Source organism: Camelus ferus, chromosome 6, assembly GCF_009834535.1.
Source record: "Camelus ferus isolate YT-003-E chromosome 6, BCGSAC_Cfer_1.0, whole genome shotgun sequence".
NCBI classification, from domain to species: domain Eukaryota; kingdom Metazoa; phylum Chordata; class Mammalia; order Artiodactyla; family Camelidae; genus Camelus; species Camelus ferus.
Genome location: NC_045701.1, coordinates 60325845 through 60351431, shown reverse-complemented (window position 1 = coordinate 60351431; position 25587 = coordinate 60325845). Strand labels below are relative to the sequence as shown.

At 35.7% G+C, this 25587-nt stretch overlaps 1 protein-coding gene across 3 annotated transcripts in view; it reads right to left on the bottom strand.

Annotated features, from left to right (window-relative positions):
* Positions 1 to 25003, bottom strand: part of HIF1A (hypoxia inducible factor 1 subunit alpha) — a 39623-nt gene extending 14620 nt beyond the window's left edge. The window contains exons 1-8 of one of the 3 annotated variants that reach the window (XM_032482147.1): positions 24603 to 25003; positions 9242 to 9320; positions 6960 to 7150; positions 6315 to 6460; positions 6148 to 6232; positions 2673 to 2768; positions 2435 to 2547; positions 1651 to 1853 (exon numbers count right to left, since the gene is read on the bottom strand). In XM_032482147.1, the coding sequence (XP_032338038.1) occupies positions 1651 to 1853; positions 2435 to 2547; positions 2673 to 2768; positions 6148 to 6232; positions 6315 to 6460; positions 6960 to 7008 (692 nt within the window). In that variant the 5' untranslated portion in view covers positions 7009 to 7150; positions 9242 to 9320; positions 24603 to 25003. The remainder of the gene's footprint in view (positions 1 to 1650; positions 1854 to 2434; positions 2548 to 2672; positions 2769 to 6147; positions 6233 to 6314; positions 6461 to 6959; positions 7151 to 9241; positions 9321 to 24602) is intronic. The other 2 variants (XM_032482145.1, XM_032482146.1) reach the window with 2 other exon arrangements.
* Positions 25004 to 25587: the final 584 nt, after the last annotated feature.

Genomic DNA, 25587 nt, shown 5'->3' with positions numbered 1-25587 from the left:
TATTTTTCTTTGAGCTTTTCAAAATCCATATTGTCTTTTGATAAACAAATATCTCCTGCTCTTCTAATACTTTCATAAACAAAACTTTTTTTTTAATAATTATGTGATTCTTTACTCATGCACTAAATAACAAGCTCTAGCAGCAAGTCTAATAAACACAATATCAAAGTGGTGATAAGTGCACACAATATTAACAGATGCCTATGACAAGTAATATGATATAAAAATATCTGATTTGTACTGATGACAAACTCACAGATTGTTTATACTACTGTGGCTTATTACCTAGATGCATAATTAAAGATTCACTTTATTAGAAGTTAATGAAAATAAAGATATAATTTTTCCCATCCATGTTCAAAGATCTGGATTTTACCCATGAACTCTTGGGAACTGCAGACCCTTGTACCTATCTTTCTTTATTCACTAAGGATTTAATCTGCACCTTTCAAACATCCCAGCAGACTCCATTTGAAAGAAAAAGGTTCAAGGGGGCTACAGAGATAATATCACCTAAAATTATTTCCTCTTAACAAAGTATCCAGGAGATTTAGGGGTAGTCAGATCTCAAGAGATCCTTCTACATTCATTTTCATCCAAGATCATAAATTTGAGAGATCAAAAGACATATACTGGGAGTACAGACAAGAATACCCAAATTGGCCAGAGGATGATTTTTATATAGAAAGTAATCCCCTGGCCTTTTAAGCAACATAATAAACAAAGGTTTCTGTGTGTGAAGATGAAGGAATGAGGCATTTTCAACAGAAGTATGACATGATCTGATTTTCACATTAGGAAGACCACTTCTTGGAAACCTGGATGTGATTAAAAGGGCACAAATCTTTTGGCAGATATGCAGTTAGGAGACTGTGGCGACAGTTCACGCCAAAGGTAATAATGCGCTGAAGAACTCAATGGCCAGAAAGAAAGAGTGGAAGGAAGGAATGGATCAAGAGATATATGTAGAGGGTAAATCTATTAAGATTTAGAGACCAACTGAGTGTAGATAATGAAAGCAAAACTCCAATTTTTGCTGGAGTCACATGTCTACAGTGGTGTATTGACCATGATAGGCATTGTAACAGGAAAAGCAGTTTTTGATGTTGTTTTAGGGCAGGAGTGGTTCAGTTCAGTTACAGAAACATTTAGTTTTTAATACAGAAGAATATCTGTCCAGATAAAAATACCGAATTGGCAATTAAGTGGAAATAGTTATGAACAGAAATTTGGGAAACAGCAGTAGAATGAGAATGAAACTGCTCAGAAAAAATATACAGGGAAGGAGATAACCAAAGACTTTCCTTCCTAGTCCATAACAAAAGGTAATTTATCCTTCCTCAAATTATACACTGTATGTCTTTGAAATATATTTGTTTTTTCTTTACATAAATTAGAGCCCCGAAAGGAAAAAGATCTCATCTTAATAATCTCTGGGTAGCACCTGGTAAGAGTAAGTATGCATGGTACATAGTAAATGTTCAATAAATACGGCTGAGTTAATTTATGAAATTGATCTTACTAAATTCTAGGATGCACTGTATTCAACTTAAGTGGGAAGAAGCATACATAGTCTTTACACTGTTAATACAAAAAAAAAGTACCATGGGCTAATTAAAAATTTCAAGTTATATTTTGTATTTCATTTACCTTTCATCACAGTAAGAAAATTTCATATCCAGGCTGTGACGACTGAGAAAAGTCTTGCTATCTAAAGGAATTTCAATATTTGATGGATGAGGAATGGGTTCACAAATCAGCACCAAGCACGTCATGGGTGGTTTCTTATACCCACACTGAGATTGGTTACTGTTGGTATCGTACACATGAATATGGCCTGTGCAGTGAAGTACCTGTGTATGAAGAAAACAAAGCAGTTTTAAAAAGATATACAATGTTAATAAAAAACAAAATGCAGAGATAGTCAAGTCAGACATGGCAAGTAACCATTGATAAAATTTATTGTCATTAGTTAGATTAACTATATTTTTGAAAATCAACAAATGTTTTCCCCACAACATCAGCCATGACCTACTCTTCAGGAACATAGATTACTCTTTAAAAAACTTTTCCTTCATAGAAATCTAGGCTGATTTTTCATTCGTCTGGTCACTGTAGCTGTTTGATGGTTATTTCTTGCTCTGATGACTGTTTCAACAATGAGCAAAGAAATGATACAACAATGAATGGAAAATTAATCTCTATCAAGATTCAGAGTGGTTGGCAAAGCCAGCAGTGTCACAGTGCACATAACTTAAGTTCATGCCTCAAACTGGTGAATTACTACACTATTTCTGATGTTAAATCTGCAAATGCCAAGGAATAGTAAGTTTTCCCTCACAGTTCTAATGCTGTCTTAGTACTAGTAATGTCAAGATGTAGGAATTTATCTATAAATCAAGTGTATTACCATTCACAAATAATTTTTACTTACTTTCCATGTTGCGGATTTTATGTTCATAGTTCTCCCCCGGCTAGTTAGGGTACACTTCATTCTGAGAAAAAAGCTTCGCTGTGTATTTTGCTCTTTACCCTTTTTCACAAGGCCTAAAGAAAGCATGAAATAAAGTTAAACAAAATTAATACACAAATTTATTACAGTAAGGGTAGCACAGTACTCAGCACCTAGGTGCTGTTCAATGAAGTCTCAGCATGAACACAGTGATTCATACCTGCTTTGCTCATTGCAACATATCCAAGGGATTTAACACACTCTAGGTCAGTAACAGGTTCACAATAGCAGTGATTCTCTGAGTTGGGATGAGAATCCGTATTTGGGATAATACTTAATCATTTCACATTCAAGCTAGTAAAGTTGGTCATATTACAAAGAAATATAAACGTGGTATGAATTTGCCCTACAACTGTGCTATCCGTGTACAAAACACACCCAAAAAAATAATTTCAGTAAACTCCTCCAAATCTTTGCTAAATGTGTTAGCTCAATGTATGATAAATATTCTATATATTTATAGAACTCTTAAAATAGAAAATTTCTTTTTAATAGCAAATAAAATTTTTATATATCTGATTTTTCCTTAAATCTTCCTGGAAAGCAAGCAGGAAATTATTTCTACTTTGTTACTAGGGAAAATAAAATACTGAATGACTTTCCAAAGCAAAGTTAGAGTTAAATAAATTCAAGTCTATTTCCTCTCATTCCAGACCTCATATAACTAAAAAAATGAGATTACACTCAGGTGACTAAGCAAATAGCAACTTGATTTCTTATCTTCATTGAACAGTCTGATTCAACACAAATACAAAAATATTTATTATTCAGGACCTGGACTGGATACTTCGGGCAGTACAAAAATTAATAAGACAAAATGCCTGTCCTGAAGAAGTTAAAAATTTAATAGATGTAGTGAGGCCAATGACAATACAATATAGAGTAAGCACTCAAGAGTTACAAGAACACTAAGTTCTTCTTAGTAAGTAAGAGGTGAGTAAGAAGGGTATTCAGTGCAGAAGAAAAAGAATGAAAAATGCAGAGGTAAAAAAATAGCACAAATTTGGGGAACAGTACACACTAAGTTTGACTACAATATAAAGTACATGCAGAAGGATAATGAGACAAAGTTAGAAGGGATGGTTAGAGCTATAACTATAGAGGGCCATGGGTGCCACGATGAGTTCAGCTTTAAATATACAAATTGCAGCTTCTAACAAATCTGAGTTGGGAAGCATAATAAGAGCTTAAGAAACATTAATCTAGCAGCAATATATATGATGTGTTAGAATATAATGATGGTAATGAGGGGCTGAGCAGCAGTAGAAGTGAAAAAAAGGGTGACAAAAGACAAATGAAGAGGTAAAATCTATAAAAACTTGAAGATTAATGGAAATAAAGGAGAAGAGAAATTCTTTAAAAAATCTAGATATTTTAAGGCTGGTATATTGAAAGAAAAGTGTCAAGTGGAAAACAAGATAATATGCTTAAATTTAGGCTTGCTTAGCTAGAAATGCTGGACTTTTGAGAAAAGAATAAGAGTTCTAGTTCACATTCATAATAATGGAACATAGGAAAGTTGAGGCCATCTTCGTGCTGATGTAAGTTACTGGGGTTTACTTACCTAAGAATGAATTTGCCCTTCCTAGAAGCATTTGAAAGTGGATTTTTTAAAAATGCCATAAGAACCATAATGGTCTTGGTGATGGTATGGAGGTGTGTGTGTGTGTATGTGTGTGTCGAGATGGGGCTGGGTTGCCAGGGTGGTGGTTGTGGAAGCAGTAGAGATCTACATGTAAATTCTTTAGGGGTATTTTCAGTCCTTCATAATCTAAACTTGAACTGGACTAATCTTTGGAAACCCAAAGTCTTTGAACTGGGACATGAAGATAAATTTGAAAACTAAGGTAACTGAAAAGAAATAGCATTTTCCTAATGAAGAAAAATTTTTAAACAACTAATTTTTCAGCCCTATAAAAATAAATACTTTATAATAAAGTCGTATTTTTAGAATGTAAATGAAATGGGACTATGCTGTGTAAACATATCACAGGTTCTTAGTTTATCATTAACACGTGATGCACTGTAGCAGTCCCTCTTTGCTAATAGTGAAAATCTGCATTTTTGTTTCCCAATAAAATATCAGAAACTCATTAACTACATCAGGAATGATTTTTCTTAATGTTCATATGCTTTAAAAAAAACATTTGGTTAAAAACAAACACGTAAGCTATAATTAGTGGATTATACTGATTTAGAATAATGCATTAGCCTCATCACCAAATCAAAACAAGACTTCCATATACCCATGCATTTATAGTCTAGCCCAAGGGAAGCACTGAGCCGCCAATACAAACCTCAAAGTCTAAACACTAAAAGTTATATACTAAACTCATTGACAGCCCACTTAGGTCCCTGTTCAGAGTATATTTACTCCTTTACACAGGATTGTTAAGAAGTATGCATTTGCTTTCCAAGTTCACAGTAAACACACAGCGTGAAATTAAAAAACAGAAGAGGGCTCCTACTGACAAGATGAGAATGTAGTGAGAGTTGGTAGACATGAAAAGAGCTTTAAAGTACTAACGAGGAGTATGGACTCAAGCCAGTCTACCTGAGTTTAACCCACACTCTGCCTTTTACTAACCAAGTAATCTTGGGCAAGTCACTCAATTAGTCTGGAACACAGTTTCCTCAGTAAAATAGAAATAGTAACTTCACAGGGTTGTTGTGAGGAATAAAGGAGTTAAAGGACATAAAATGTGTCCTGGCACAGAGTAATTTCTCAATAAAGGCTAACTTAGTATAAATGAGATGAGATGAAAAAGAAAGCCATAAAAAAATGATTTAAAAAGAACTACAAACCTGAGGTTGTTTCATGTAGAGGCAAAAAAAACATACACTTAAATGGGAGCACTGCAAAAACAACTGCAGAGCACAATGACAAATTTTCAGTGTGGTCACTTTGAGTCATGAAAGGAAGATCAAATTAGATCAGTATACTCTGCTTAAGAAGGCACACATGTGAAAAGACTTTCATTAATTGTTAAGTTTTTGTAATTCAAAAGGTACTTTTCTCCCAAATCTTGGAACATTTGGTTGCTTTGAATAATTCATTCTTAAGAGTTAAAGGTTAACTCTTAGCAGGTCTTTTTTGTTGTTGCTAATACAGGGACATCTATTAGATAATACTTTGCATCTAACAACATAGTCTCAAATTATTGTGGACAACCTGAGGGGTCAAATAAGCAGTTACACTCTTTAAAATTTGGTAAACTTTTTATTTTCTTTTGCTTGGGCCTTTAGAAGCTTGAACCCAAACTGGCACTTCAGCTTTAATGACTGTCTAAAATCCTATTATTTGTATTATGATTTCCCCTTATTTAAAGTTACATTACAAACTAACCTCCTTGGTCCTAATTTTTATTTATTTTTCCACTTTATTTTATCAATCCTTGAATCTGTACAATTATTTATGGAATTGTGTGGGCTCTTAAAAAATTTGGGTATTTTTATAAGATTTCTAAAAAATAGAGTAACATGAATTTAACAAAGAACAGAATAACATTTTATTAAGCACAAAATGAGGTTTTACCTTAGGTTAGTACAATAGCAAAATTTTAAAATTAATGACAGTATCTGATTATGTAGAACCACGTATCACAATAAATCAAACAGTAAGCTTTTCTTCTCACCATTTCTGTGTGTAAGCATTTCTCTCATTTCCTCATGGTCACACGGATGAGTAAAATCAAACACACTGTGTCCAGTTAGTTCAAACTGTAAAAACATTAAAAGAATTCGATCTATAACATAAAATTATAAAAACATACAGAAGGGCTCTTAATATGTGGGTATTTACCTGAGTTAATCCCATGTATTTGTTCACATTATCCGAAATGTAAATCATGTCACCATCATCTGTGAGAACCATAACAAAACCATCCAAGGCTTTCAAATAAAAGCAGTTCATCTGTGCCTTCATTTCATCTTCAATATCCAAATCACCTAATAAAAAGGTAAAAGAAGAAAAAAATAACTAGTTAAAAAGCTATACTTAAATGATAGTAATTTTCAGATATTTTTATAAAGTTTTCCCCAGATACTTTAATACACGAAGCATATGTTTTTTCTGTATATTTACATTTTTCTCCTGTCATTGTCTTTTTAACACATAACAGTCAAGGCCAGAGGACAATTAGACTAAAATTAGATTTGTCAGCTACTTTTAATGGTTATTTAAAATAATGTAGCAAGGCGAACCACTGAAAAGAGAAAGGTCATGTCATTAAAAGTAAGATAGATATAGGTAGGTAGGTAAGTGGAGCAAGAGAAAAAGAAGGAGGGAAGGTCAGTGTCTTAAAATTCCTGACTGAAGCTTTAAAAGCAAGTAATAAAAAGGATATATTAAAAAAGAAGTGAGAGTATGACCACCTTCTAAAAGTAATTTCCAATTACTTCTGATTTCTAATTTCTAGACCTATCATGCCCTTGTAAAACAACTCACCAGCATCCAGAAGTTTCCTCACACGCAAATAGCTGATGGTAAGCCTCATAACAGAAGCCTTATCAAGATGCGAGCTCACATTATGGGGAAGTGGCAGCTGATGAGCAAGCTCATAAAAAACTTCAGACTCTTTACTTCGTCGAGATCTGGCTGCATCTCTAGATTTCTCTTTTCGACGTTCAGAACTTATCCTATTTAACAAAAAAGGAGGAGGTGGAGGAGAGAAAAAAGATGGAAAATTTATACATTTGTTGCCTTTGCTTGAATAAAACTCATTTTACATTTTTCTGCTTACCATGGAAAGATTAGAAAATGCCATATAATTAAAATTACATAGCGATTTGTCTACTACATAAATGTATTTTTATAAGAGACAGCTATACAAATTTTTGGATTACTGCAGGTACAAGGAACTCTCCTAAGAAGTCCAAGAGGAAGTCTTATACCTGTCCAAAGCAAGTGTTTCCTCCCTGGCATGTATATCTAAGGCTGCACTTTCATGGCCGTTCAAAAGTAGTCTCAACTTACAGCTTTCTCACTCTCTACCCTACCACATGAGCAATACTGACTATAAGCTATAGGAATTTCTCTTAGCTATAATCAGCTACCATGTTTAGCCTGCTTACTCCCTTAGCAGCACCTTATCTATTACTAGCACAAAAGGTACCAAATAAATGCAGGGTTATGGAAGAAAAAAAAGACATGGCACAATATTAAGAATTTAAGACAGCAGGTTAAGGAAGATTACTAAGGGTGTCAATACAATGATACATCTTTAGGGAACTCTTCCAAGAATAAAGTCAGTTGGAAATATTTTCGTAAGTTGTCCCAGCAGAGCCAACTTCCTCTGCTTTACTGTGTAGCAATATCTATTCCTCTCTACCAGCAGAAGATAAACAAGGCTAGCCTGGTTCTGTCCTTAGCTTCTTCTTTAGTGGCTATTGTTTACTAAAACCTACTACATGTCAAGCACTATCTTGTACTAGTTCTCTCATAACAACCTGTAAATAGGTTAAATATCCCCATTTTACAGACGAGGAAACTAGGGTTCAGTAGCTTAAAAACAGCCATGCTGTAACAGACAGGATTTGAACCCAGATGTTTTTTCACTCAACTCTGCTCTTCTACAAGGTTTCACCTTAATGGAGAATGTTCAAATACTCATCTGCTCTCCTATGAACCTCAACTTAATCCTAATAAGTCAATTATTTATTAAATGTTGAAAATAGCCATTACCATTTATTGAGCACTTGGCAGTATGCTAAGAACCCCGCCAGCATTATTCCACTTAATCCTCCTTACATTCTGTGAATTAAGCACATAACTGTCTCTAACTTAAATCTCTTCTCCCTCCAATGATCTGCAAAGCTGCAAGGTTCAATCATAGAAGCAACATTCTCAAAAACAAGCAGGGTTCTTCATTCTCAGAGTATGCCTCTGTTATGTTGTATATAAAAAAGTGAGTATCTAGCAGTAGTGTTGTGACAATAGTGATGATATAGTTCTAGCACTTGTTCAAGTTTGTGTGCTCCTCTGACAAGGAATGTGAACATTTGCTATTGTTAGTAAGTGAACTTTGATAGAAAAATTTCAATTCAAGCATCTAGATCAATTTAAGCTGGGAAGCTTGAGATTTAAGGAGAGCTATTAAAAATTAGAGATCTAGTGTGTTCGCACTTGCCCTAGTAGCTCAGATACTGATTCTCTCACTTTTCCATCTTGAATTAGCAGGTAAGAGGCAGCAATAGCAGTGGGAAACGGACTCCTATCTGATTCAAGTAAAATCACCAATAAAAGAATGATGATCAATGATCTCATGATAAACTCAAATATTGGTTCAAATGCCACAGTTAGCCCAGGTAATTAGAATTTTATCACAACTTTCATCAGACTTAGTAGCCCTCTTTTAATTACTCAACCAAACTAAGCTACCAACAAATGATTATCCAACTGAAATACTTGGTGAAAAGTTTAAATCCTTGTATTACCTGCTATATGCTTCTAAAGGGCATCTGATCAAGCTAACCATGGTGATGGACTTATCTCCATACCTTTAGAAATACTTGTATTGTCCAGAACTTTGAAGATAATGATTGTCTAAGATGTGACAACTAAATTTTAAGATAAACCCACTAGAAATGTGAGCTTGGATAAAACATTTAAGGACAATGTACTTAAGCTAGTGAAGACTGTGAAAATATGAATCTGAGCACGAGCCAGAATTGGGGGGAAAAATAAGCCTCAATAAAACAAGTAATATGATACTTCAAGAGTTGACAAACCTAAATTAGATGAAGAAGGTGATGAAAATCAGTATGTCTTCTATTCATAATCAATCTAGACATAAAGCAATCAGGAGACCTGTAATAAAGATTTAATGGAAGAAATTTATCTGGTGTTCTTCACATGTGGACTACAGGAGCTCTTAAAACATTTCTCAGCTTAAAGCTAAAACTTCCAAAATTCTTAATAGTTTCAGCATCTTAACTGCACAGCCTCCTGTCTACTCACAGGAAGACTTTTTAATCAAGTCATACCCCGCAGAATTACAGTACTATTGATCAACAATTACCTCTGGTAGATCATGGGGTCTAGGTCCCACAGAGATGAATCCTCTACTATTTACTTACTTACTACTTAGATGGCACAATACAAGTTTTGTAGATCAGAACAGGCAGATTTTTAGCATGCAAATAAGGGTATTGTTTTTCTCTAAATTATCAATTCCATCTATGTTGTTTCTATTAAGTACAGATCAAGTAAAGTTCTGCTACTGATATGTCTGCATTAGGTGCTATTTCATGGTCTGCTACTCATACTAGATATCAGTCAAGAGTACAGTAAAAATTACCCATTTCCATGACTGTTTTAGAACCAATGTTTGAGTAAATTAGCAAAATAGCTCAATCTTTGTGGTGCTATGTTATTACTTAACATACAGTATTGGACAAGAAGCTAACAATTATATCTTATATCTTTTGTAAAGGAAATACATTTAGAGCCGTTGTCTCATTAAGCTTATTGTGTACAAAGTTCATGAATAAGCAATAGCCATTTTACAGAGAATGCCTATTATTCTTCAGATTAATAAAAACACAAAATAATTGCATACATGTTAATTCATCTATGTTGTCTACTAATTTCATAAGAAAAACCTGTTGGCATTCCTGATTGTAAATATATGTGACTTTAAGAACTGAAGTTAGATCATAATTATTTAAAATGTTAACAGACGAGCAGACTTATTTATAATAAAGTTAATGTATAAATCTTTAAAAAAAAAACTCAGCTCTATTATTTGTTGCTTTAAAAACTTCTTCTGGTCTTGAAGGTAAAAGCTGTTGTTTTGCACTTCTTGTGTTAGATTTCTATAAGATAGACGTTTTAAAGTAAAATTTCATAATCTAAAGGATGTGGCATTTAAATTATCCTTTCCAAAAAGGCCTGTATCCATTTTTGTCTCTGCCAATCCAAGAACAGGAGTATCTATTTCTCTATACGTTCAGCAGTAATATATGTTATAAATGGTTTTTAGCTTTTTAATTTTTGCTAAGCTGATGGGTGAAATTTGTATATCTCATTGTTTTAACTAACCTATCCTTCTTATGTCTCAGGTCAGAGGAAATTCCAAGGAAATTTTCATTCTTTCATTGACAGTCTGGCCTGCAGCTGCAAATCTAAACATCTACACACGGTGCTTACTACATACACAGTGGTATTCTAAACATTTTTCAGTTACTAATTTATTTAAATCATTATATCATCACCATGCTACAAATAATGAAACCTGGATACATAGCTTACCCAAGTTTACACAGTTAATAAATGGTAAGCTCAAACTCAAGCAGTCTGGCTCTACAAACCATGATTTAATACTAGACTATGTTGCCCTTCAGAAACTCATTTTAATTACCAAGATAAGTATTTAAAGTCCAGACCATTATTATAAAGTTCAAAACCGATCAACTTCACATCTACAAAGACATACAGGGTTGGCTTTGGAATTTAGGACTTGACCTTAAGCTATTCAGAGGAACACATGCAGGTTCTTTCCTGGAGTTGGCTTGTAAATCCAAAATCCTAATCGAAAAGCATCTACAATGGTGATGCTCTCTGCCCCACTAGCCACCTCTTCAAAGCAAACCAACTTTTAGTGGGTACTGCCAACCACTAAGGGGAGAGAATTAGTAGTGCAATCTACCTCATATACTCCCACTAGACTATTTTTAATTTATACAGAAGAGCAATTTGAACAACTTAGCACACTATTGTTGGTGTTTTATTTGCTTAATATCTGTACCTCCAAAGTAAAACCAATCTTATCTGTACTCCCAAAGTAAAACCAATCTGCATGTTAACGTCAGGAGATCTGGCTAGGCACAAGACAACTGCCAAGATACCTAATTATATACAAAGTACCATGAGAGAAAAGATGAAGAGAATTTTCCCACTTCTAACATTTATTGAGGAGTTACTATTTGCTAGGTACTGTGTATTGCTTTCAGGTGCATATAATGCTTTCATGTATTAGCGTATATAATTAGCATAACAATTCTATAGAAAACCAAAACAATAGATGTGAAGTGGCTTTCCTGAACCTCAGAATAAACCTTCATTCAAGAACTATTCATTCAATAAGTATTTATTGAATATCTATCAAGTATCATGCACTATGTAAGTACTAGGGATATAGTGATAAGCAGAGTTTTGCCAGCCTCCCACTTGGTCTACTGAAATAGTTATCTAACGCTATATTTCCAAATGCTGGTCTAGCTGCAGTGTAATTACCTGGGGACAGTCAACATTTCAAACTTCTAGGCTCTCTACCTTTGTAAATCTGATTCAGTAGGTCTGAAGTAGGGCCCTCAAATCTGGGTTTTTAAAAACTCCCAAAATGCGTATGATACACAGTGAGATTTGGGAACCAATGACTGAACTAATCTTCATTATCACTTTTATTTAATTTCACCCTCAAATTACTACCACAATGAGCCTTCCAAAATAAGAAACCTGATATTATGTCCTGCTTATATCCCATCAAATGTACATACAACAAAGTCTAATTATTTTCAGATGGAACCCTCCTTTACCTAATTCCCTGCCCTGCCCATCACTTCATCCTTATCATTTCCCACATTTCATCGGCCACATTGCAATTACTCAAAAGCATAATATTTTATTGCTTTCTGGCTCACTCACCCCATTCTCTCTGCTGGGGTATCCTTCTCAATATGTGACTTAGTAAATTTATGTGAGAAACTTTCAAGATTCAACTCCATCATCACTTTACCTCTGTTCTGTCTTCCAAAACTGCTTCTCTCCCCTACATCTGACCATTCTGGTTATTTTGCTACATTTATCTTCCTAGTCCTTGAAGCTTCTTGGAGGTAGGAAATTGCTTCATTTATTTTTGTATTCTTAGTAGGCATGCACACAAGTGGATTTAGTATTTGGTCCAAATCTGCTATTTGACTTTGACTTCAGTCCATGGAAGGCTAACTGCCCCTTCAACATTCTTTTTTGGGATCACTGAATTTGTGCTTTATCAGCGCTCCTGTGATCCTATAGATTACAATCATACTTAAACAGCATAACAATGTTAGTGCTATGAACAAGGCATACTATTCGGATTTACTGTAATTATCTGGGTACGCGCTTTCAAATATAAGTAAGCATACTAGATGTAAGTTAGAATGGGGGGAGAAAAGCTTATATATATATATATATATCACCAAGCAGCGTAACAGTGAATAGTACCAATATCATCACCAAGGAGAGTAAGTGATCCTGCCAGAGAAGAGATTTAGAGGCATAGGGAGAGTGTCGAGAAACTAGAGTACTAATTTGCTGAAAAGAGGCTCAAGGTTTAAGGTTACTTCCCCAGTTACTGCAATCTATATATCAGGAAAATGCATGAGTTATAGTTAATGATGTTAATCAATTAAATCAATAGCCTTTATCACTTTTATAATTATGTCTCCCTAGCCCAACTGGAAACATGAGTGTTGATTCACTTTGTCTTCTATAATCTTTTCCAAGAAAGTGTTGTAATTTTTATCATAAGACACAAAAGTTTTCATTAAGTTGATTTCTAATCTTGTCGGCTTTTTTCCAAGGAGGGGGTTACCCTTAGACAAGTATTTTGTATTTATTATTAGAAATATTCTCATTATAAACAGGATTTGTTGTTATATTTTCCATCTGGTAATTGCTGCAAAAGCAGAATACTTCAAATAAATAATGTTTAACTTTAAAAAAAATCCTCACTTAATGGAAAAAAATAGCAAAAATTTGACATTTCAAATTAAATATAAATTACATTTTCAGGACAGCTAGCTAGCTGTTATTTGTAATTAATTTCTCCAGAAAAATGTCTTCTGAGGTCTAATCAATAAATTTAAAAGTGAGTTGTCAGGATACTCATGTTAGAGAAGTCATTCATTTATTCCAAATATTTCTTGATCACCTCCTATGAGCCAGACACTGTTCTTAACATGGGGCATAAGGCAATAAACAAACAGACCAAGTCTCCACTGCCTATGGAGCTTACACTCTAGGACAAATATATCTTTATCTCCTGTCTTCATTCAATAGTGGTTACCAGGGTCAATCCCTGACAAAACATTAGTCATAGAAATAATCTTCCCACAAAACCAAGTAACATCAAATTTTAGGAGACAAAGAGAAGTCTACACAAATTAATTTGTGCTCACAGAAGATGTTACAACACAATACTACGCAAAAACAGCAGGCTTTACAACAAAATTTGAGTATGAATCCCTTTCTCTCTGGATGTAATACTGTGTGTATAAAAATAAATGTATAAATTATAAATGCACAGATAAAACCAGAAAGATACAATGATATACAGTTAGCAAAGTTTACAAATAAGCAGTTTTAAGATGACAGGATCACAGATTATTCTGTACTTTAAGAAAAACTCACCAGTGAACTAACACTATTAATGCACCTGAATTTGTCAAAAAAATCTGAGAGAAGTAGTCATCTAACTTTTTAACTTGTTTGTCAAAAAAATCTGAGAGAAGTAGTCATCTAACTTTTTAACTTGTTTTCCAAAAAGACTAATTGAAAACAAGTTAAAATTTTCTTTCATTTTGGAATAAAGCAAGATCACATTTCTTCCCAGGAAGTGGAAAGTAAAAACTGAGTAAGTCAATTTTTCATTCTAGTCTAACTTTCAGATTTTGAAAATTCATCATTTCATAATTAATTTGAAATTTAAAAAAAATAGGTGAAATGGTTTGTTTCTAAAGAAAAATATTAAGAATATACATACTTGTATTATTTTTGAAAACAGCTTAAAAATTTCTCAGCTTAGATAGATGATCATTATCTTACTAACTTGGCAGTATCTCTTAAATATCCACAATTAGAGAAACTATGGATTATTCACCTTTCAATAACTTCACAAAAATGCATAGTTAGTTTAAATACTTGATTTTCTAATGCTATAGCAAAATAAATAGGGGGGAAAAGAATCACTTTTAAATTACAGGGTACACTGTGAAAAAGAAATCCGTATCACATCTGAGATAGCATTAATCCGTAAATGTTCTATTTATGCATAAATTAAATCTATTAATTAGCTAATAGATTTACATCTGTTTACATAAAGAATACACTTTGTTTTTACATTATTCTTACCTATATTTAAATAAACTCTCTCGGTTCAGAATTGGTGAGCCTCTCAGAAGAATCTCTGATCCCCTACAATGTGTAAGTACTAGATAAATTAAACAAAAAATATGAAGCTATTACTCTAAGATAAAGGTTCTCAAACTTTAGCTTGCATCACAGAGTTTCCAATTTGAAGTGCTGGGTGGGACCTGAGAATCTGCATTGCTAGTAAGTTAGGTTAACACCAAAGATGCTGGTCTCCTAGAATACTTTGAGCTCCTCTACTCTAAGAAAATATTTCTTTTGTGTCCTTCAAAAATGCCTAGAGAAGTAAAAGATTGTTCCTCAACACTCAAAAACTGTTTATCAAATACTTTGTCTTTAAAAAATCTGCCCAGATGTTCTACAAATACTGGAAACATATCCAACCTCTAAGACATTAACACTGCCACATACTTAGAACACAGTAACTATACAATAAAATAAGGACTTAGACTAGATTGATCAATGGTTGACCTGTGATATACATCACAATCACTAACAGAACTTTCCCCCCCAGATATTTGTGGCTAGATTCCAACCCTGGAAATTCAAATTGTAGGCTTGACATATCTGTTTAAAATGCAATCTTCCATGTAGATTAACGATGATAATAAATTAGCTGCTGTATGTTATATATGAAAGTTAAGAGAGTAAATCCTAAGAGTTCTCATCACAAGAAGAAACGATTTTTTTCTTTTTCTTTTATTTTGCATGTATATAAGATGATGGATGTTCACTAAACTTATTGTGGTGATCAGTACATGATATTTATATGTCAAATCATTATACTGTAAACCTTAAAGTGATACAGTACTGTATGTCAATTATATCTCAATAAAACTGGAAGAAATATTGATGAAGTCCAATAAAAATAATAATAAAATAAAAAATAAACGACAATCTTCCAGATGATTCTAGTAAGCACCCTTAGCTGTTCAAGGTTTATGTTTCATCTATGGGTGCTTATAAAGTTTACAGATTCCTGAGTTCCTTCCTAAGTTTACCAAATCAGAATCTCTGAAGATGGGTACCTAAGAATCCTCATACTAACTAAACTAACTAAACATCCAGGTGATTCTTAAGCCACAGAAGTTTGAGAACCATCAGCCGGTCTTGTAGAAGAGGTTTAACAGGTTAGCCAGCAAATTTGAAAAATGAGAAAAATTTACTTTTAGCTGCAACTACATACACATACCATGACAACTATGTTTGTCAGGCAGAACACTGAACTGAGTGGGTTGGGCTGTATTATGTACTGAGATACAATTGCTGGGAGTAAGAAGCCAGAAGTATAACTCAATGAAAAACCAGTAATAAAGTGCATGCTTAATAAAAACCAACTTTTTCTCAAAAAGATAAGAGTATGATTAGGCTTTAAAGATGACTAAATGAAAATGTGGTAACAGTGGAATGTTTTTTCAATTCTCTGAAATAGTTTTTTAGGGTCTAGGATTGAAAAAAATTTTTGAACCATTGAAATAAATCAACTTTTTCTTCTTAACCAAGAAAATATCCCTTCCTCCACTCACAAGGAAGGCTCTACAGGTTTGACATATAACCCATTTAAACATTTTAGCTATGTTATCTGCAAAGGCAGGCAATCTCCTCTGCGAACAAACTAACGAGACATTTAATGAAGTCTTGATACCAAAAGAGCATGGAAAAGTAGGCTTCCTTAATTTCCCATCCTTTAACAGCCAAATGAATATCCTTGAGAATTTTTTTCCTTTACTATTGTCACTGTAGAAAATAATTATTTTGGAAAGACACATATCTACACAAAAAAAAGTGTCTTTATTTAATTTTCAAAGGCCAGATATTCATGGAAAAAACCAACGTAAAAGAAAAGCAGCACTAACTATCCTACCACTATTATAAGTTCACTGATGGTTTGGCTCAAAAGGACACCAGCCTTTGTCAGACTGTCCTAAAGAAGGCTTGAGGGATTCTAAATAGTATCATGAGACTTCAAGAGAGTGAAATTCTTCTTAAAAACAACTTAATAAATACAATAATAATATGAATAAAATTATGGTTTCTAATTTATTAAGCCCTTGTTTTGTGCCAAGAACTGTTATGGGTGTTCCACATGGGTTAGTATCTCTTTTATCTTCACAACAATCCTACAAAGCAATTATTCTTATCCTAATTTACAGATGAACAAAGTGAAACCTAGAGAGGTAAGGCAACTTGTACAAGATTACACAGCTTAAGAGGCAAAGTGAGCAGCCAGCCTCTAGAGGCAAAGCTCTTGGCCATTAGTCAGTTATTACTACATTTTTCTTAAGGAAATGAAATGAAAATCCTAGTCCACTAGAAAAGATTTTAAGCTTCCCCAAAGGCACAGCAAGAACAGTTGTAGAATAACTATGCTTGATAGAAAATTCTGTAGAACGTGAATTCAGGTGATTTATAACCAAAACCTATAGCCCATTTATTAGGATACTAGCATTGATCAAGAGTCCTGTATAAGGAGGTAATTAATAATCTATATCAAGACAATCAAATAACGTACAAAAAGACATTTGACTCATGTAATCAGGAAACCCCACTGACATAGTTAAAAATGAATAGTCTAAGCAGGACAAACTGGCATTCATCCAGGAGACTGATATGTGGATACTAGAAGACAAAGGGAGTTTCTTTTCACTTTTTTTTTTACCATCACAAACTGTATGGATACCGACATGGGAATGCTTAGTGGCTATATTTCATACCATATAAATAGCCTGTCAGTGGCAGAATGAGGCAAACATGCAAACTTGAGCAAAATATAAACCAAGTAATAATCAAAAGAAAGCCTAGGCTTACACTTTAAGGACATCATTTGAGACTCCATCTCTTAAACCAAAGCTAGATTGAGTGAGCCAGTAACAGCCTCCTATCTCACCACCCCAAACTACTTTGAGTTGTGTTTCACCACTTGCAATAAAAAAGAATTCTAATATACTTATAAACTGCCAGTATCATATTAAAAAATAAACTAGTGATGATAAAGTACAGAAAAGGGCACTCTCAAATACTGCTAGAGAGTATAAACTTGTGTAAACTTGCTGGAAGTTCAGAATAAACTTAAATAATGTTTGCTAAAGATGAAACAAGATAGATAAAGTAGAGATACTTTCCACATTTACCTAGCTGATTTTCCACAGCCAAACACATATGCCTCTTTTAATAAACTTTTCACTTGGTGTTCTGAATATATAAAATTGGCAGGTACTAACTTTTAACGTGCCTTAAAATAGGGTACTGTTTTACTTTCAAGGCCAGTACAGGTCACGTAGCTATATTTATTAACAAAATGTGTTTTCTAGCCTGGTTCTAATAGATACTATAAATATTTTTTAAATAACAAAAAATTAAAATTCAAGATTTAAAGGTACTAAAAAAAAATAGCACAAGAGATTCCCAACCATAAGAAAATTTCACGTGAAAAGTGGAACACAGAAGAGCAATAATGACTTCCAAAAATCCTTTTAAAACTCTTCCAATCTTTCTCTGTTTTCTTTGTTCATTCAGTTTTTCTTTCATTGTTTCATTTATTCATTCAAATACTTATTAAGAGGTCACTGTGTGCCAGTATCCTCTTTTACATCACAAGTTTCAAATTCAGTCTACTTGTGACCTTGTCCATTGAAAATATGTTTCAATTTTATAACTGAAATGGGGAAGGAGTAACTTTAAAGAAATTTGCTTAGCATCAGAATTCACAAGAAAAGATCTATAAGAACAGAAATATATTCCAACTCAAAGACTTAAATGTTCTGCCTTTAAACCTTCTGTTTATTTTTACCATAGTACTATTCAGTTGGAAAAACAAATTCTCACAAACTATTAGGAAAAGTGGACAAGCACAGAGGAACTGTCATTAATGAGTGAAAAATGCAGTATTAACTAGTAGACACTTTATATTGTGACTTTCAAAAAAAGTGGGTGAAGAATTATAGTAAGTTATGTTCCATTACTAGATTTTTGTCCCATTTACAAAACAATGAATTTTGAAAATCACGTTTAAAAAAAAGAAAAAGAAAATCACGTTTTGAAATAATCTTTAATACTATAACCAAGCACAACTTTAAATAAAGAAATACTTAAAAATAACAGCTGAGATCACCAGAACAACTAAAAGGTAACATCTTGGGGACAGTTTTCTTATAAAAATTTCAATTATTGTTTTAAGGTCTATAAAACAAAGTTACTAATGAAATGGGACTTTATCAACAATAAAACTGGTAGAGACCATTTTAACAATAAATATTTTTCTGAAAAAGTACTGGCACATCAAATTTTTCTAGGTCACTAGAAAAACTTAAGTCTCATTTTGTAGGTGTTTAACTTCACTTCTGATAAAGTTTCCACCGGCAACTGTTCTCTGTTGTTAGTTTTAAGTTGTTTAATTATCCACAAAGAAACCCTTAAAAATACAATCCTTTCAACATATTATGATGGCTACCATCATAAAAACACAAAATAACAAGTGTTGGGAAGGATGTGGAGAAATAGGAACCCCTGTGCACTGCTGATGGAAATTTAAAATGGTGCAGCCACTATGGAAAACAGTATGGGTTGTTCCTTAAAAAATTAAAAATAAGAGTTACCATATGATCCAGCAATTCACTTCTGGAGATATATCCAAAATAACTGAAAGCAAGATCTCGAAGAGGTATTTGCACACTCATACTCATAGCATCACCATTCACAACAGTCAACAAGTGGAAGCAAGTGATAAAAGAAAATTTCACATATCGAAGTACAGGGACGTCATTCTGACTTATATATGAGTTAACTTGAATTTTATGCTAAGTAGAATAGCTTGTTTGTAGCCAACCAAACATACTTTGTATGTCTGCTTTAATTATTAAAGAAAAGGACACACTGCCCAGAAGCAAAGAACATCCATGTTAAAAATAAAGATTAAATGCCTCCCCTTCTGGGATGCCACTGCTGGTACTCCTTGGATGATAAGACTCCCTTCCCAGGTGCCAAGGCCATACTGAACTTGCTGTGTACGTGCTGATCTGTTTTTCTGAAACCCTGATGGAATGATCCCTCGTTTGTCTGATGTTCTTTGTTCTGACAAGACAAAACTATGGTGAAAACCACACTTCTCTGGAGCAGTTTCTCAGAGTAATCTGGGAGGCTGTCTTCCAGGCTATAGTCCTCCGTTTGGCTCAAATAAAACCCTCTTCTATTTCTATTATAGACTGTTTATTTATTATTTTCCTGAATACAACCTAAGTGTCCATTGAAAGGTGAATGGATAAAATGTGGTATACATTATTCAGCCTTAAAAAGGAAAGAAATTTTCACACATGCTATACAACATGGATGAATCTTCAAAATACTACACTAAGTGAAATAAACAAGTCACAAAAAGACAAAAACTGTATGTTTCTATTTATATGAGATATTTAGTAGTCAAATTCATAGAAACAGAGTAGAATGATGGTTGCCAGGAGTAAAGGGGGAAATTGGGAGTAACTATTTATTAGTTACAGAGTTTCAGTTTTACAAGGTGAAAAAGTTCTGAAGACTGGTTACACAACAATGTGAATACTTAACACTACTGAATTGTACACGCAGAAATAGTTAAGACAGGAAATTTTATGTCATGTGTTTTTTAAAACCACAATTAAAAAAACCCCACAATCACTTCAAAAGCTATAGGGGGAAAAAGTCATGAGGTAATCACTTAAACTTTGTTTTTATAGATTTAGATTTTATATATTATATTTTATAAAAGTGTCTGGCACATCTGTGTCATGTCTGGCACAGGTATGGGTTTATTACTCTTTATTGCAGAAAAGACAAATTTAATATAAAATTCAATGCACATGCAAAATAGTTGATTATTAATGCTCCAAGAAAACAGGGATTAACAATTATTTTTAAAATTCCAAGGCCTATAGTAAATTTAAAAATTATGGCCATACTTTTACCAAAAATACTGAGCAACAAGAAGATTGGCTTATCTTAGTTTCAAATTCTTTTTCTAACCCTCTAGTTAAGCAGAAAACATACACAACATATACACCACAAGTAGCAGAAGGCTGGGTAAAATCCACCAACTGGATTAGTCCCAGTGTTAAAAAATATTAAACCAGAAGAAAAAAAGAAGAACGTTCTTCTTATTAATTAAAATCAATTTCTTAATAGACAACTAAGCCAACAACACATTTAAGTCAGATTATTTTCTCCTACTTGAGAAACAGACCTATGTTAATCTTAGATAAGAAAAGAATATAGTATTTTTAAGTATCTAAGTTTTTAAAAATTATATTTTAAGAGGACATGTCTATAAACAGCACAGTAATCTAACCCAAATCTTTAATATCCGTGGCATAAATTTTTTATTTCACCACCAAACACAGTAAACTATCACAAGTTCTTCCAAAAAAAAAAAAAAAAAATCAGTCAAGAGACTAATCCCCTTCAGCCTCCTACACACCATTCTTAACATACAATAGACTATAACCACAAAATCTTAACCTTGAGCCCAAACACCTATAAAGCTGCGAAGACAATGGAAGTCAACAGGTAGAAAGACTGATGTTATCTAAACTGCACAAAATGCTTTGCAGTGGACCAAAGGAATGAACTACAGACTTAATCTAAAACTATGTGATACTTCAGTAAATACATACATGTAGAAGAGTGCACTAATATAAATTTTATACAAATTGAGCCACAAAAATCAGACTAACAATATAGGCTTGAGGCCTTGCCTTGAGATGAAAGCCAATGATCTTACCTGTGGAGAAATTCTTAAGTGAAAAACAGTTTTTCTACCATATAGGTTCATATGCTCTACTGGAAGTATTTTATCAATCCATCATGTTTACCAAATATTAACGTTTATAAAATTGTCTACTTTAAACTGTGGTATCAAGACAAAAAAGGTTTTAAGTTACTGCCATCCCTAAGACTGCAGTGCCTTGCACACACCCTGCTAAAACGAACTGACTAGTATATGTGTTTGTGACTCTCTGAAAGTCCAGAGTAAATATTTAGTAGCCGATTTGGGGAGGAAACAAGGGGTAAGGAAGTGTGAAAAAGGGGGTCTAGGATAGACAGCAGATCAGATGGTCAAGGATAACTGATGCTAGATGCCAACATAACCCAGGGATGTACTGTTTCAACTGGAAAGAACCCCCTTTAAAGTTCTGGATCCACTGATAGTCTTTTCACTCTTAGGAGATACAGAAAAGATGCATTAAAGTGGGGAGAAGAGGAACTAAGAAAAAGAAATATTTGAAAGGACATGAAAAAAAGTTTTTAAGTGTTGCGAAAGTTTAAATTAAAACTTTAACAGGTAATGCCTATTTTCAAGTATACAGTGTTACCAAGACTCCTAAACCAGCCACTAGGCATTATCTTATTTAATCTTCACAATAACCATTAAAATGGTTGCTATTATTATGGTTTCAAAAGGAGGAAATAGGCTCAGAAGCATTCAGTAACTTGCCCAGGCTCACAAAGCTAACAAGTGAAAAGGCTGGACTCAGAGGTGTCAGGTCCAAATGCTATGCTCTTAACCACCAGGCTTCTCTTCAAAGAAGAAAAAATCAGAGTAAAATTGTAACAAGAAAAAAGTTTACTAGTGAATGAGAGCTTCTTGATTCTTAATGACCAAAGTTAAAGAAGGAAGATAAAGGAATGTCCATTTTCAGATTTTACTTTAAAGATCTAATAACTCTTTGTTTTGGAAAACTTTGACGGAGTCTGGCCTGAAACCTGAAAGGGAACAATGAACCTCTTCACATTCCTTTGAAATCTAAAAATCAATATTAATGTGCTATTAATTGTCCAATCCCTACTGCTAAGGAATCGACACGAAATTCTCTATGCTAAATCTATTTTAACCATACCTAACCTCTGTTCTGATTTCTTCCACTCCTTCAGCTTTTGAGTTTCCTAGCCCCCCTTTAAAAAAGACAAATTTGTCTCCCCCATCTGCACTCTACAGGCTTATTTAAAATGGAAAAACTGTAAGAAAAATCTCTACCCTTCAATCTCTCAGTTATCTTTTCAAAAAGTTTTAAAACTATTAGTTAGAAAGGGATAAAAAAGACATCTTTAACAAACAGCGTCTAAGAATTGTTGAGTAGCCACCATTTATTGTGTGTTTAACTCAACTTTTCAGGTATAAGAAACTCTGCGTTAAGAAATATGATTAAACCCAATCCAAGCTTGCTAAATTTTTAAATGAGAAAAATTTGAAAATAACAAAAAGGACAGGAAAATCTAAGAACTAGTTTAGACTTGGGGGTGAAGCACAGTAGCTAATTAATTCATTCACATTAAAGCTGCTTACGATATTCTCAACTGATGAATTGCAAAGGAGAAATGAGTACAATATTGCATTAAAAAAGGGAGTGATTGGTGAATAACTTCATGCACAATATTAAGTATGATTCAGCATATAAAGGAAGAAAATTGGCGATACAGAGGTGATCTGCCTTAGGTTTACAATATAGCAATCTTATCATTTCATCAAAAGCCTTGTAATCACTACTGTAAAATTAATTGTAGTTAACCCCAAGCAACTCTTGGAATTAAGTCTAGACCTGTTTATTCACTTTTTGAGTTTTATACGTGCTTTCTCTGGTGTATACAAACTGAGAATTTATCATTCTATTTGATAAAGACCAAAATAGGAATCCACAAAACAGCAAGAACATAAACAAGTTTATCTTCTGCTGATACTGATTAGGGCAGTTAATCCCTTTCAGAAGAGTGGAAGGACTTAACAGTAAAGCCAGTCTACTAACCACAACTCCTACCATAAATCTTAAATTCCTTAAAATAATTTCCTCAAAGGTTAAAATACCAAAGTGGACCAAATTGGGGTGGGGAGAATCATTCTTAATTCCACTGGTTGGACCTACAATTCTTAATCCTATAATATAACACTTAGACTCAAACTTAAAGGTGCTTTAGAAACTTGCATTAAGTCCTAACAGAATGATTATTTATTTTGGATATATTTTTCATATACTTCAATTTCAGAGAAATGAGACAGGTCTAAAGTTTTTCCAGTGTTTTAGTGCTGGGTTTCATTTGTTCTGATCACATATTTTTTTTTAAGCTCATGAAAAGTCTTTGCCTGAATTTAGCCCGCCGCTACGTTTTCACTACGATATTTCCAAGAATGAATGAAGCATATAATTCACTTATAACGTCTGGACTCTCTTGACAGGTGATAGAAAACCAAGCATCCAATTCTGATGTCCTAATTAAAATGTTGCTATTTCTCTAAATTCCCGTTACTCTCTCAGTCGAGAGGCAAGTTTTTTTCCAGGCGATTAAAACAAAACCAAACCAAATCTGCACGTGCAGACTAAAAAGTTAGCATCTCAGGCCATCGCGGCAAATCCCTAACGCACAAAGGCAGAGACACCCGCCGCGGTTGGACAACCGCGGGGCCAGGTCGCATTCGACCACGCGAGCCCCTGGATCGCAAACCCAGGGCCCCGAGCCCACAGGGAAGCCAGAACCTGCGGACACGGTCCGCCCCGGGGCCGAGTTTTCAATGGAACCGGAGAGGATGGGGGCGGGAAGGAGCGGAAGCTCGGGTGCAAGCGGCGGCGACCGCGCTGCGGCTCATTTCTCTTCCCGGGGCTTTCAGGCTCGGGGAAGTCACCCCGAGCGGGGTTCGGGGCCAGCTAGGGGTTTGAGGCGGGGAGGGAGGGCGGTGCGAGGCCCAGGCGGCCGGGAGGGGAGGCGAGCAGGGCCCAGCCCCCGGCCCGCGGCCCCTGAAAGCACTTTCGACGCGTCTCCCACCCCCCACGACAAGATGGCGACGTGGACAGTGGGGGAGCCCGGCCGGCGAGGCTGGGGGAGAGGGAGGGAGGGGAGGAGAGGCAGAAACAAAAAGGCGGCCCCCCGGAACGCGGAGGCCGGCCCGCGGGCCCCGGGAGGGGGGCGGGCGGAGAACGCGGCCGGAGGGGGGAGTAGGCTTACTTTTTCTTGTCGTTCGCGCCGCCGGCGCCCTCCATGGCGAATCGGTCCCCGCGATGCCTTCACGGCCGGCAGCCCCCAGGCTCGCTCCGGCCTAAGCGCTGGCTCCCTCCACACGCGGGGAGGGGAGGAAAGGCACGTCCAGAGGTGGGGGTGCGAGGCGGGAAACCCCTCGTGAGACCAGAGGCAGGAGAGCAGGAGGCAGGCGCAAGGGTCCAGGTCTGGCTCCGAAGAGCCTCCCCTGGGGCAGCTTGTCAGGGCCTGGCCTGAGGCACTGGCCGAAGCGGCGGCGAGGGAGATCCTCGCGTCCCCTCAGACGAGGCGGCTCTGTGCACTGAGGAGCTGAGGCAGCGGCAGGGGGCGGGCAAGGGCGGAGGCGCGCTCGGGGGCGCGCGTCCGGGGGGAGTGTCGGGGGCGCGCCCGCCCTCGGAGTCCGGCGCGCGCTCACGCAATCCCGCCTCACCTGAGGGGGAGGCGGGTTCCCTGAGAGCCAATGGTGGACGACGCAGGCGGCCAGTCCCCACCCCAGCCCACGTCTGTCTCAGCCAATCAGGAGGTGGTCAGCTGAGGCACAGCTGGGACGCGCTGCCGCGCTCACGTGCTCGTCTGTGTGCTGCTGCGGAGGAAAGAGAAAGGAGATGGGGTGCGGCCAGGCTGGATCTGGGGACTCTGCGCTTTCTCCGAGGAAAGCAGTGACTGGCTTTGGGAGGCGCTGCTGAGAAGGGATTTCGGTTTTTGGGTCCCAAGCCTGCATCACACTTCCTGCTCTCGGTGCAGCAAGTCTCCCGCTTTCTTTTTCCTCGGCAGCTGTGATGTGCAGGTTGCCGCCGGCTCTGCCGAGTCCCAGTTTTTAAAAAAGCAGACTTTTCGCGTCGTGGCAGCAAACCCTTTGCTAAGATGTGCTACAGTGGGGTCTTTCTTGCCAGGTTACCCAACCACGGGCCATGTCACCAACCGCACCCTTTGCCATAGAACACGAGGGTACTCT